This window comes from Andrena cerasifolii, chromosome 7, assembly GCF_050908995.1.
Source record: "Andrena cerasifolii isolate SP2316 chromosome 7, iyAndCera1_principal, whole genome shotgun sequence".
Lineage (NCBI taxonomy): Eukaryota > Metazoa > Arthropoda > Insecta > Hymenoptera > Andrenidae > Andrena > Andrena cerasifolii.
Window position 1 is genome coordinate 5323335 of NC_135124.1, and position 12633 is coordinate 5335967.

A 12633-nucleotide genomic window follows, 5' to 3' on the forward strand; every position below is an offset into this window, starting at 1 on the left:
TCGTTGTACGTATTCGTTTAATATGCATTCACGGTGTTTACCTTCGGTAACTCTGGAAATAAAAATGCCTTCATCATCGCCCTTAAATGGAGTGGAGCCAATGCCACCAGCTATTGATAAACCAAGACCACCTGTCGTTCTCTCAATATGAATTTCATATTGTTCCTCTCGAACTTCTATCGTTGGCTCAGCATCAGATATCGCACCTATGCAGTTGTACACTTGATTAGCATCAAATATACTGAATTACTACTTGTATCGTGCCTTACTAAACTGTACCATTACTTCTTCTTTTTTTCACAAAACATCTATATTTCTTCGGCATTTTTTAATTTTTACTTTAATGAATAGCAGCAAGTTTCGTTCGCATTATCCATCGGATATTTCCACTTTGTAATTTTCCCAACGTACAAGTAGATTCGCTACACCAAACTAACTAAATTGATAACGGGATAAGAGATAAGATAACCGAGGCAAAAAGTATATCTTATCACGGTCTTTCTATTTACTGCCAGTTATTACGATGCAATCGCGTTAAAGAGCCTCGGGCGTTCGCCATTTAATGCAATTGCCAGGATAAGATACAAGTATAAGACTGTGTTATTCCAAATTCAGCGTGCAAGTTGTATAAAATGTATAAAGATATCCTTAAGCGATTAACAGAAGGAACGAGTGATGTGATTATATCACCTTGGCTCTGAGCGTCGAAATTCTCTGTGAACTCTGTGGCTGCTGATGTGGGTGCAGGAGTTTCGTCAGTTTTCTTCATAAGTGCCTGTACACACGGAAAGCTGTATAAAATTTCCTTTACTCGATCATAAATAGCTGCGTGGATCTACTTATTTATTACTGTTTAACACTGCTTGAAATCTATGTTACAGGTAGGCAGCGAACTTACTTGTGCTATAATGGAAGCTACTTTTTCTTTGTCCATCGATGCGTGGATACGTTTATTCTTTAAGTGATGCGGAGTGTCTCTACGATGAAGTCTATTTGGCCTATTTGAATCGCTGTCACCTTCGTACTCAGCACCTTCTATAGAAAATTCTACGTGTCTTTGTGCTTCTTCAGTCTCAGATTCTTCATCCTCCTTGTCATTCCTAGTCTTCGAGTCGGATACTAAACTTTCAGTTCCCATGTCCTACAAGAAATTAAGAAAGAATAAATAAACAAATCAATAAACTATTACTGATACTAATATACTTACAGTATTAGTTTCTGTAACATATTGATTCAGAACCACTTCTGGCTCGTTGTTAAATTGAAGATCCGCGTTATCAGTCAATATTCCAGGTACGCTTTGTTTTTCTTCGTCTTCCGCGAATTCAGATTTCGCTACGCTCTGCTCTGTAGCATCTAGTGCCAAGTCGCTAGGTTTCGTTGGTACATCGACAGTGTCAGTTTTATCTAAACCGAATGTTTGCGAAACATCCTGAAAGAATGTTGTTTATTTCCACGTTTAGAAATACGGTAAGTGAAGTGTTATATATTCGTCGGAAATACAGTGAACGAAGGATTTAAGATTGCAATTACCTGCTCCTCTGTAGACGCCGATCGACTGTCGTTCTTCCCCTTGCTAAACAATTTATGAGCTTTGGCTTTCAATTCTTTTGGATGTGGCGTATTTTGGCGTACAAACGGTGTCTAAAATAAATATAAATTCTTGGATATGTGTCATAAAAAAAAAAGAGAGAGAGAGAGAGAGAAGTGGTCAGGAAAGAAAAAGACATTTCTGTTTCATTTTCAGTTGATATAATTTTCGCACAGAGAGTCATAAGAGTGAGAACGCTTCCAACACATGAAATATTTCGATAGTGTTAAAAACGCGAATCTAAAGACACTAGGAGGATTTGCTCTGTACAACTTGCTCACCTCCTTATCGGTTTCTAGAGGCTCGTCTGTGAATTTCACTGAATGCGTTCGCGATGCTTCCCTTTCTTGCCAGCCTTCGTCGTCGCTGCTGCCAAGCTCGCGTACTTCCCCACCTTGAACAGTATTTCTCATTCCGACAAGCATGCCAAGCCTTCCCGAATCTAAATTAAAGGGGTAAGTAAAGTTTTCGTCGCGCGTCGCTTATGTTTAATCGTAATCCCAGGGAAATGAAGCACTGACCATCGGCATGGATCTCTAATTGCGGCAGAAGGAAGCAGGTTAGTACTTCTTGTTCGGTTTCCTCGTCAATATCGGTTTGAAAAGTAAGCATCGGCTGTGCTTGATTTTCACTTAACCACACCGCCTTTAAATTCAAATTAATCAAGGAATATGGCAAGTAGTGTAATCTGGAAAAGGAATATCGACATTAGAACATTGTTAAACGCAGGGGAAGATACTTCAATGTTCATAATCGAAGGGTCGAATGCAATTGGGGTGAGCGCTCGAAAATGAAGAGAATTGTCATCCAAACGCTAAGACTGGAAAATTAAACTGAACGGTTATTAAACTAAATTTGAAAAAAATACAGTGTTATAAAGCTCGCCGCGACACACATTTTTTCTATTTACAGTTTGTTGATCCAATCATTACTATTCGAGCTAAAAATTATAAACGAAAAATTTTTCGCCGTCCAAAATCATTATTTCTTTAAACATAAATCGCGATAACTTGAGGAAATATTAACGGATCGTTATGAAACTTAAAACATAACTTCAGAGAACTCTAGGGAAGCCGTACAATGTATACACAAAACCTTATGTTAAAAAAATGTAATAAAATTTAATTAAAAAGTAATACTGGACAAAACCCATGTTTTTCAATGTTCGCCGTTAAAAAGTATCGAGGCAATTTTGAGGTACATATAACTTTTAGCGACAAAGTTTTTCCTTAATATACAAGGAAGATTTTCACCAATTTTCACAGTGATTAATGAATAATTGTAGAAGATATGACGACATACATAAACCTCGCGTATAATGCGCCACTTAGCAGTCTTAGCACACGCGTCTTAGCGTTTGGACAATAATTTTTTCCCATTTTCCAGCGCTACTCCCCTTATTGCGCCCGACCCTTCAATTACACACCTGTTCCCAGACACGTCCAAGACATGAAGCGCGCTACACTGTCCAACTTCGACTGGAAGATATTGCAACTTATTATATCTTAAAGACAGTACACCCAATTTTTTCAAATTTCCTGTAGAAGAACAATCAGACGTTTAACAAATCGTTGTTAATATCAGTATTGTAAATATTCTACCGATAAATTTCGCCGTTTCAACGAGCTGCGATGAACTTACCAATCTCAGTAGGAAGGGACTGCAAACTATTTCTATCCACATTTAAATTGTTTAAGTTAAGAAGGTTCCCTATAGTTACAGGCAGTTCCAGGAGGAAATTTTCTGTAAGAATTAACTCCTGCAAATTCTCACACCTGAAGAGAAACGAATGCGTTAAATCTCTTGTGAAAGCAGATAGAAAAATTCGAATCTTACCTGCCTATAATTAAGTTTAAGGTAGAAAGTCTGTTTTGATCGACTTTGAGGATGGTAAGCTTTCTGAGCTCCCCAAGCCCGTCCGGCAATTTCTCGATAACATTCTGTGATAAATGCAAGTCCGTCAAGGATTCCAAACCGCCGATTTCTTCGGGGAGGTCTTCCAAACGATTTTCAGACACGTCTAAGCACACTAACGTTTTCAACTCTCCGATCTCCGGTGGCAGATGCTGCAACTGGTTATGATCCAGCCATAATTCTTGTAGCGCTGGCAATTTTCCTATGTGGGCTGGCTAAAAGGGAAAACGCGAGGTGTTCTGTCAACAACTAAACGCCAAGTTCCAATCGTCTGATTCTTCAATGATAATTTTACTTTACCAATTCTTCAATGTCATTGTCACCAAGATCCAGCCGCTCCAATTTGTAGAGCTGAGAAAGTGACTCCGGCAACGATTTGAGCAAATTTTCCCTCAATTCCAGTGACTGCAACGCCTCCAGACTAAGAGCAATTAAAATTAGCTGATCAGCGTAGAAGCAATGCCAGTTTAACCGAGGGCAACGAGTTCTTCTTACCTTCCAAAATCTGGCGGTAAATTCGTGAGGGACATATCATTAAGTCCTAGCACAGTCAAATTTCTTAATTGCACAAAACCTGCTGGGAGCCTGAAACAAAAAAAAAAATAATAATGAGCGAGGAACTTATTTCTGCTGACTAGAAGAATAATATTTAAGCGTGCCATGCAAAGAGAGAAAATAATGATTTGTCGAACCTTGGAATTGGATTGCTGCTGAAGTCTGCCACCTGAAGTGCCCGTAAATTCTTTATGTTCTCGGGAATGTCTGGTATATCTGCAACAAAAACAATAAACAAGTGATACGTACGTTCACGGCTTCGTTCAATCATAAATGAACCGAAGGAGAATTAATTTATGATGCAATCAAATGCATAAGATCGGACTTTGCATTCTGTAGAACCTCTTTCGGTTGTACACGGTATGATTTAAGTTCTCCGAGTCACATTGTCAACGTAAAAAGATAATTGTCCTTTAAATTTATTTGTATGCTAATAAGTAGGTGGTAATTTTACTGCAAACGGTTTGTATAATAAAAAATGACCATCCCTCGTTGTTCTAAACGAACATTTTCCTGGGAAAAGAAATCGGTGAGATAAAATTCAATTGTTCTTAGATAAATAAATTTTTTAAAGAAACTTCACTTTTGGAGCAATCTGCGCATTTTCCTAGTATAGTTATACAAGAAGTTTACGTAATAGGAAAGGGTGGGTCATTGAAGAATATTTTAATATTATAGATTAAGCTAGATGATCAACAGGTTTTCTCTCAGATATTTTGAAAAGTGCAATTCGCATGCACAACTTCGGGTGTGTGCGACTCAAGTAGTTTAAGATACAGAAGCTTGGGAATTTTTCTAACCATTTGTGATATACATATGCTCAAAATGAACCGCTATTATGTTGTCAGAGTTAATGTGTTGTATATTAAAAAAAATTTAATTACAGTAGCTCGCAGGCATAATCGTGCACTCTTTAAAATCGCATAACTTTTTTTAAAATTAATCCAAACGACTTGATTTTTTTTTAGAAGCTAGAAGGATTAGTTTGCTAAGTGACGTAATTCGTCGTTTTGAAAAAAATGCATTTGGTCGGAATAGCAAAAAAAAGAAAATAGAAAATATAGTTTTTTTTCTCAACTTTTTTTTGTGAGCCTATAATGAAAATTCAAAAAACCCGTTTGTAGATTGAAGTAAGTTGTATACGTGTCTAAAATTTCAGGAAAATCGGTTAACGTTGCTCTGAGATATAAACGCTTAAAGATCGCAGAATAAGGTCGAGAATCGCTGATTTTGGGAATTTCCGCGATTCTCGACCTTATTATGCGATCTTTAAAGGTTTGTAGCTCAGAGCAACGTTAACCAATTTTGAAGAAAATTTTCTACAAACGGGTTTTTTTGAATTTTTATTACAGGCTCATAAAAAAAGTTTAAAAAATGACTTTTACTATTTTGTTTCGCTATTCCGACCAAGTGATTTTTTTTCAAAACGATGAATCACGCCTCTTAGCAAACTAATACTTCTAGCTTCTAAAAAAAACTCAAGTCGTTTGGATTAATTTTAAAAAAGTCATGCGATTTTAAAGAGTGTACGATCGATTATGGCTGTGAGCCACTTTATGTGGAACAGAAAACATGATTCTTTTTTTATTTGGGCAAATGCGTTTAAGGTTCAAGGTTGAGACGTAATAACAATCCACTTCTGTAAAAAAAAAAATCAGATCTAAAATATTGCACAGGATTTCAACACCTCAAGCCGCCTTAAGTGGTAATGCCACAGTAGAGCCCGGAAAAGCAGCCTGATTTTGAGAATTTTTTAAGCGAGTATAGTGACTGGAATACAAAATCTGTTTGAAGGCCTTTATTGCAAATACCTTCAAGTATGATCGCAATTTTTTGTTTAATTTTTTTAATACAAAATGGCGGCGCCACAGCTCAACAAACGAAACTTCTTCCGAAAAACAGTGTTCCGCGGCCGCAATGATTTCTGCTTCAATTTTTCACCTAGAACAAAAATTCAAAAATTGTTGTGTTCTACATAAGATTATCTCGGGAAGTACACGAGGAAATTAAAAAATACTGTTTTTTGTAAGAATGGTACGCGGTTGAACAAAACGTCTCAATTTCGAGGTTGTGGCAGTTCCGTGTTTTGTTCAATCACGCACCATTCTTACAAAAATCAGTATTTTTTAATTTCCTCGTGTACTTTCCGAGGTAATTGTATATAGGCCTCAAAAAATTTCGGTTTTTTGTTCTAGGTAAAAAATTAAAGGAGAAATCTATCCGGCCGCGGAACACTGTTTTTTCAGAAAAAGTTTTTTTGCTGAGCTGCGGCGTCGTCATTTTGTATTAAAAAATTTTTTAAAAAATTGTGATCATACTTCAAGGTATGTAGAATAAAGGCGTCGAAACAAATTTTGTATTCCATTCACTATACCCGCATAAAAAAATTCTTAAAATCAGGCTCTACAGTGGCATTACCCCTTAATCAAAAAATGCAAATTTCCGGAGGTTTCAATTAAAAGTACAGCATTCTCCAGGGCTATCCTAGTTGTAAAATTGTAAATATAGAATATGTATGTACGACCATATTCAGAAATGAACGCGGAACTTACAGACACAAAAAGAATGTAATTTTTTAAAGGATTTTCTCATACAAGTGATTGTAACACTTTGAGTGGCGCCGACGTTTGTTCGCGCTGGAAGGATTCCAGGCATGGCGTGTCTTCAACGTGTTTTCACGTCGAAAGGCTGCCAGCTGCTGTCTGGCTCTGACGTCTTTTCACGTCCATATTTTATCGAAAGCATTAAAGTTATTGCCCAAGAGTCCTCCAATTCTTATTTATGTATTTGACAAAACAACGCCAGCTCAAAGTAAATTTAAATTTCTATATTTTTTACTGAACTTTCCCCGGAGTATCTCCAATAGATTGGCGAGATTCTCCCGATGGATATGAAAATTCCACCTCGTTCGTGCTATTTTCACGCACACGTGATGTACAATAATTAGTCTACGGAATTCAGAAGTGATTCGAATTACATATAATTAAGAATAATCCGATTAATATCGTATCTTTTAAGGGGACCTTCTGGCCTCAAAGTCGATTTTTATTTTATTTCATTTTTCGAATGTTCAACCTTTTAGGAATACGTGTTTAAAAGGATTTGTTGAAATTCATAAAATTCCAGAAGTTATAGGCATTTTACGCTGGGACCTGTATCTTCAAAAGTTATTATCCGATTAGACTGAAACTTGTTTTATTTTGAAGAATATTCTTCTGGCCAGGGGGGATACCAGGAAAAAATACAGAAATTGAAAATTTATAATTTTCAAAGGCGTTAAAAGGATGAAAACTATAGGGAAAGTGATTTCAAACTTTAAGTGTCGTTATTTTCTAAAAAAAATGTAAGTTTGTTATTTTGTTCTGGTTTCCCCCCTAGCCAGAAGTATATTCTTCAAAATAAAAATAGTTTCAGTCGAATCGGATAATAACTTTTGGAGATACAGGTCCCACCGATTTTTATCAATTTTTTGACGCCTCGACTTTATCAATTCCCCAGTGCCGCCTGCAATGATTAATTATAAAACAAAAAATATATTTCTATAACTTAAGACATCCTTAATGCAATGTAAAAAGTCCCATTAAATTATATATAGTACTTTTCCTTTAATTAATTCCTAAAGATCACCTATTTGTTGGGCTCTAGACCGAAAGGTCCCCAGAACGAATAAAACAAAATACATAAACAATAGCATGCATACCATTTTTTAATTAACATTTTGGAAACGTTTGAGTGTTGGACCCAACATTGAGACGCATGCTGGTGTACTACACGTACAAACAACATACCTATACGAGATTCATCAATATCCGTGTCCCAGATGTCGCGGCCTTCCCTTGTTAGATATCTACATAAGTATTATTTAATAAAACTTGTCTCGGGACAATGAAATTGAGATTATCTGATAGTGCGCAGAAGCACTCGTTCATTCAGTTCCACAGCAACAGTGTGAACTTCAACTGGCGACTCGTCAACGTAAGCTGCGAGGATGTGAAATAAAATTCTTGTTTAATGCAGCGCATTTGGCAGCAGAAGCAATAAAAATAGGGCGTTTGATTATGTCCTTGTCGTTTCACATTCATCGTGTCGACAGAATAGATGTTTGCTATTAAAATGTCGACGAAAGCTGTAGAACACCATGCACGCTTGAAAAATGATTTTTCCCCGAGGACGATGACAATTGGTAAGCGGGAGACGCGCGTGTCTCTCGTGACGGATGCACGCGTGCATATACCTGCGCATTCTATGTCGCGCGCGGGTGAACGTAACGACAGTGACGTGGAGCAATTACAGACTAACCGTGGTTCCGCCAGACGAAAGGGACAGACACCACTCCGTTCGTCGCGATCTCTCTGCTCTAAAAAAGTATTATCAATGATCAAAACGTTAAAGACTTTCACGACCAAGAACGGACACACAAGAGCACAAAAGACTGGCTCGTGATAGCGCTTCACTGAGAGCTGATTATTTCGAATATGCGGTGGTGTCATTGATCGATGGCTCTCAATTTGGTTATTGTTTCAGTCGAGGAAACGATACGTCGCAGCCAAGGCTTAATGGTTAAAATGTTTAATGGGACGCACTGTGGCGAATTTGCCCGAAATCGGGGCCAAAACTGAGATCTTCTAATCTAAGTTAAGGGGGTATACCCGTTTGAACCCTCGGAAAATGTATACATTTTGTGGATTTTTTTACAAGTCAACGGTTTGATGCAGATTTCCCGTTTTTTATCTATGTTTACATAGTATTATGAACTACTTATAAAAAAAGTTTCAGTTAAAAAACTATTGTTTTTCGGAAGTTACGGATACATGTCCGAAAGTCTCTCGATTTTAGACGGCTAAACGGTGGCCCTAAAAACTCGCGCTACGTTCAACCAATTCACTTCCAATTTTGCATGCAGAATCATAATAAGATTCCGCATCGTCCAACGAAGGCTTTTTTTATTTCGATTCCCCGTTTATTATTTATAAAGGAAAAAGGTGGATTTTTCTCTTAGAAAAATTTAACTTTACCTTTGATCTCTCACCATTTCTTTATTTTTCAAAATTTTCAAAATCGCCTTCGTTGGACGATGTGGAATCTTATTATGATTCTGCATGCAAAATTTGAAGTAAATTGGTTGAACGTAGCGCGAGTTTTTAGGGCCACCGTTTAGCCATCTAAAATCGAGAGACTTTCGGACATGTATCCGTAACTTCCGAAAAACAATAGTTTTTTAACTGAAACTTTTTTTATAAGTAGTTCATAATACTATGTAAACATAGTTAAAAAACGGGAAATCTGCATCAAACCGTTGACTTGTAAAAAAATCCACAAAATGTATACATTTTCCGAGGGTTCAAACGGGTATACCCCCTTAAGGGGACCTTTCGGTGTAGAGCGCCCAAAAATTGGTGATCTTTAGGAATTAATTAAAGGAAAAGTACTATATATAATTTAATGGGACTTTTTGTATTGTATTAAGGATGTCTTAAGTTATAGAAATATATTTTTTGTTTTATAATTAATCATTGCAGGCGGCACTGGGGAGTCGTTAAAGTCGAGGCGTCAAAAAATTGATCCAAATCGGTGGGACCTGTATCTTCAAAAGTTATTATACGATTCGACTGAAACTTTTCTTATTTTGAAGAATATACTTCTGGCTAAGGGGGAATCCAGAATAAATTACAAAAATTACATTTTTTTTAGAAAATAACACCACTGGAAGTTTGAAATCACTTTTTCCCTATATTTTTCATCCTTTCAACGGCTCTGAAAATTATAAATGTTCAATTTTTGCATTTTTTCCTGGTATACCCCCTAGCCAGAAGAATATTCTTCAAAATAAAAAAAGTTTCAGTCGAATCGGATAATAACTTTTGGAGATACAGGTCCCACCGTAAAATGCCTATAACTTCTGGAATTTTATGAATTTCAACAAATCCTTTTAAACACGTATTCCTAAAAGGTTGAACATTCGAAAAATGAAATAAAAAAATCGATTTTTGGACCGGAACCTCCCCATAAGGGGTCAGTCCACTGTGACGGTTTGAAAAATTAAGTTATTTTAAAAGATTTTTTTCTCCGTAAATACAACATATAATACAATAAATCTTTTTGCTGTTTATTAAGCTACTCTTATATTATACAAAAAGAAAATTAAAAGAATTTTTTAACTCGTTTTCAAACTTAAAACGCAATTATCTCAAAACAACGTTTTTCAAGTGGTGCAGATGATTGCAAAAAAACTATTAGACCAATCAGTCTCAAACTTTTACATGTTCGTCACTGACGAAAATAAGTGGAAACGTACGTTTCACAGGTAAGAACGCATCATTGCGAGGTTTTTAAGTGGTGTTCGACTCGGGACTCTGTTCTTATGTAGGTATACACCCCCAACACAGATGCGAGGTGGAGAGTGGCCAAACTTGATACAGTTGACTTGACACCCGTTTCACGACCAACTTCGACAAGGTTTCGCGAACATGGTCTAGGCAAAAGCCGTGAGATTGCTCTAGAACAGGCCCGATCGATGCATTGCCCTTCGGGGCATTTTTCGGCGAGCAAGAGCAGAGAACGTTTCAGGGCACTCCTTCAAGAGCAACAGTTCCGTGGTGGGAACTGTTCGCAAGTGTAGAGACGCAGACCTCTTAAAGCTATTAATAAAGCTTAGAAAAGGTGTACAAGGTACAATCCATTCAGTTACGCCACCCCAGTCGCGTATGACATTTTTGGTTCAACATTATCTCCAGAATCGACTGGTAAATTTTTGTACGCACAATTTAAAGCACTCGGTATAGTTTTGGAAAAAGCGTGGCGACGAGGAGCAACAAGTTCCACTGCACTGCAATGCAATTGAGAAACAGAGAAATGTCATGAAACTGGTGGTGGAAATCGAAGCTTGTTCTGTCTCTAAACGGTTATATAGGAAAGGCGAGTTGGAGAACATACGAGCATCGATTCTTGAAAAAAAATGGTGAAAATCATGTCTGTACCTTTACATTTGTTAAAATTAGGGTAAACCAATCAACCAGTGAATGACCGAATTTTTTCGGGCGGCTTGAAGAATCCGGGTAGTCCGAATCGTTTCGGGCCGCCCGGAAGAACCGGACACATAAGCATTCTATATTGCACAAAAATACACCCTCCAAAAATTTGTACAGTGGCACACAGCCATAATCGTACACTCTTTAAAATCGCATAACTTTTTTTAAATTAATCCAATCGACTTGAGTTTTTTTTAGAAGCTAGAAGGATTAGTTTCCTAAGTGACGTAATTCGTCGTTTTGAAAAAATGCATTTGGTCGGAATAGCAAAAAAAAAATAGGAATGGTCGGTTTTTTCAACTTTTTTTTGTAAGCCTGTGATGAAAATTCAAAAAACCCGTTTGTAGATTGAAGTAAGTTGTATACGTGTCTAAAATTTCATCAAAATCGGTTAACGTTGCTCTGAGCTACAAACCTTTAAAGATTGCAGAATAAGGTTGAGAATCGCTGATTTTGGGAATTTCCGCGATTCTGGACCTTATTCTGCGATCTTTAAGCGTTTATAGCTCAGACCAACGTTAACCGATTTTGATGAAATTTTTCTATAAACGGGTTTTTTTGAATTTTCATTACAGACTCATAAAAAAAGTTTAAAAAACGACTTTTACTATTTTTTTTTCGTTATTCCGACCAAGTGATTTTTTTCAAAACGGCGAATCACGTCACTTAGCAAACTAATCCTTCTAGCTTCTAAAAAAAACTCAAGTCGTTTAGATTAATTTTAAAAGAGTTATGCGATTTTAAAGAGTGTACGATTATGGCTGTGAGCCACTGTATACACAAAGTAGATACGAGGAAAACATGAGTAATGTGAAGTTCGCACAAGCCTGAGGGGTTTAAAAGTAATTAGAAATTCTTTTAATAAGTAAACTTCAGGATTATAAATTAATCAATACCCACTTGGAAACGCGTGTTTGGCCCGAAACAATTCGGGCTACAGTATTGTTTCGTTATGGGCTCGGTTTGGTGTACACGATGCTTTTCGCTATCCCCACCACTTCTGTCTCACTCTTGTCGGGCGATGGCGAGAGCGAGATGGAACGAGAGCGTGCGAGAGACACTGAAAGCGAGGGAGGACGGTACGAGACAGACGACGTGTTGATGTTTTTTCCTTTGCGTGCGCGATGGTCGCGAGCGCTTACCGTGAACACGAACACCGCTTCGCAAAATCTTGACGCAGGCCCGGCTCACGGTAAGCGCTTGCGACCATCGCGCACGCTCGCCGCGCACGCAGTGTTCCATCCCACTCCCCCCCTTCGCCCAGAAAGAAGCGAGAAACGAACACTCTCGATTTAGGGCTCCATTCACGATATGGGCTCAACGCCGGCCCCGACCAGCGAGCCGTTAACGAGACAATACTGTATCCGGTTCTTCCAGGCGGCCCTAAACGAGTCGGACTACCCGGATCATTCAAGCCGCCCGAAAAAATTCGAGCTACCCGGATTTTACGAGTACCCGGATTTTTCGGGCCGCGCGGATTTTACGAGTACCCGGATTTTTTCGGGCCGCCCGGATTTTACGAGTACCCGGATTTTTTCGGGCCGC

General features: G+C 37.8%; 2 protein-coding genes across 12 annotated transcripts in view; one reads left to right on the forward strand and one right to left on the reverse strand.

Annotated features, from left to right (window-relative positions):
- Positions 1-12633, forward strand: part of Dnali1 (Putative inner dynein arm light chain, axonemal Dnali1) — a 130320-nt gene that overhangs the window by 40691 nt on the left and 76996 nt on the right. The gene's annotated exons all lie outside the window — the stretch shown is intronic.
- Positions 1-12633, reverse strand: part of Scrib (scribble planar cell polarity protein) — a 76753-nt gene that overhangs the window by 20625 nt on the left and 43495 nt on the right. For all 11 annotated transcript variants that reach the window (XR_013086029.1, XR_013086030.1, XM_076816715.1 and 8 more), the window contains exons 3-15: positions 4198-4276; positions 4001-4090; positions 3806-3926; positions 3428-3720; positions 3233-3366; positions 3018-3129; positions 2113-2279; positions 1873-2033; positions 1534-1644; positions 1208-1432; positions 899-1141; positions 691-775; positions 42-206 (exon numbers count right to left, since the gene is read on the reverse strand). Coding sequence is in view for 9 of the 11 variants with exons in the window: in XM_076816715.1 (XP_076672830.1) it covers positions 42-206; positions 691-775; positions 899-1141; positions 1208-1432; positions 1534-1644; positions 1873-2033; positions 2113-2279; positions 3018-3129; positions 3233-3366; positions 3428-3720; positions 3806-3926; positions 4001-4090; positions 4198-4276 (1986 nt within the window). In the remaining 2 variants the exon portion in view is untranslated. The remainder of the gene's footprint in view (positions 1-41; positions 207-690; positions 776-898; positions 1142-1207; positions 1433-1533; positions 1645-1872; positions 2034-2112; positions 2280-3017; positions 3130-3232; positions 3367-3427; positions 3721-3805; positions 3927-4000; positions 4091-4197; positions 4277-12633) is intronic.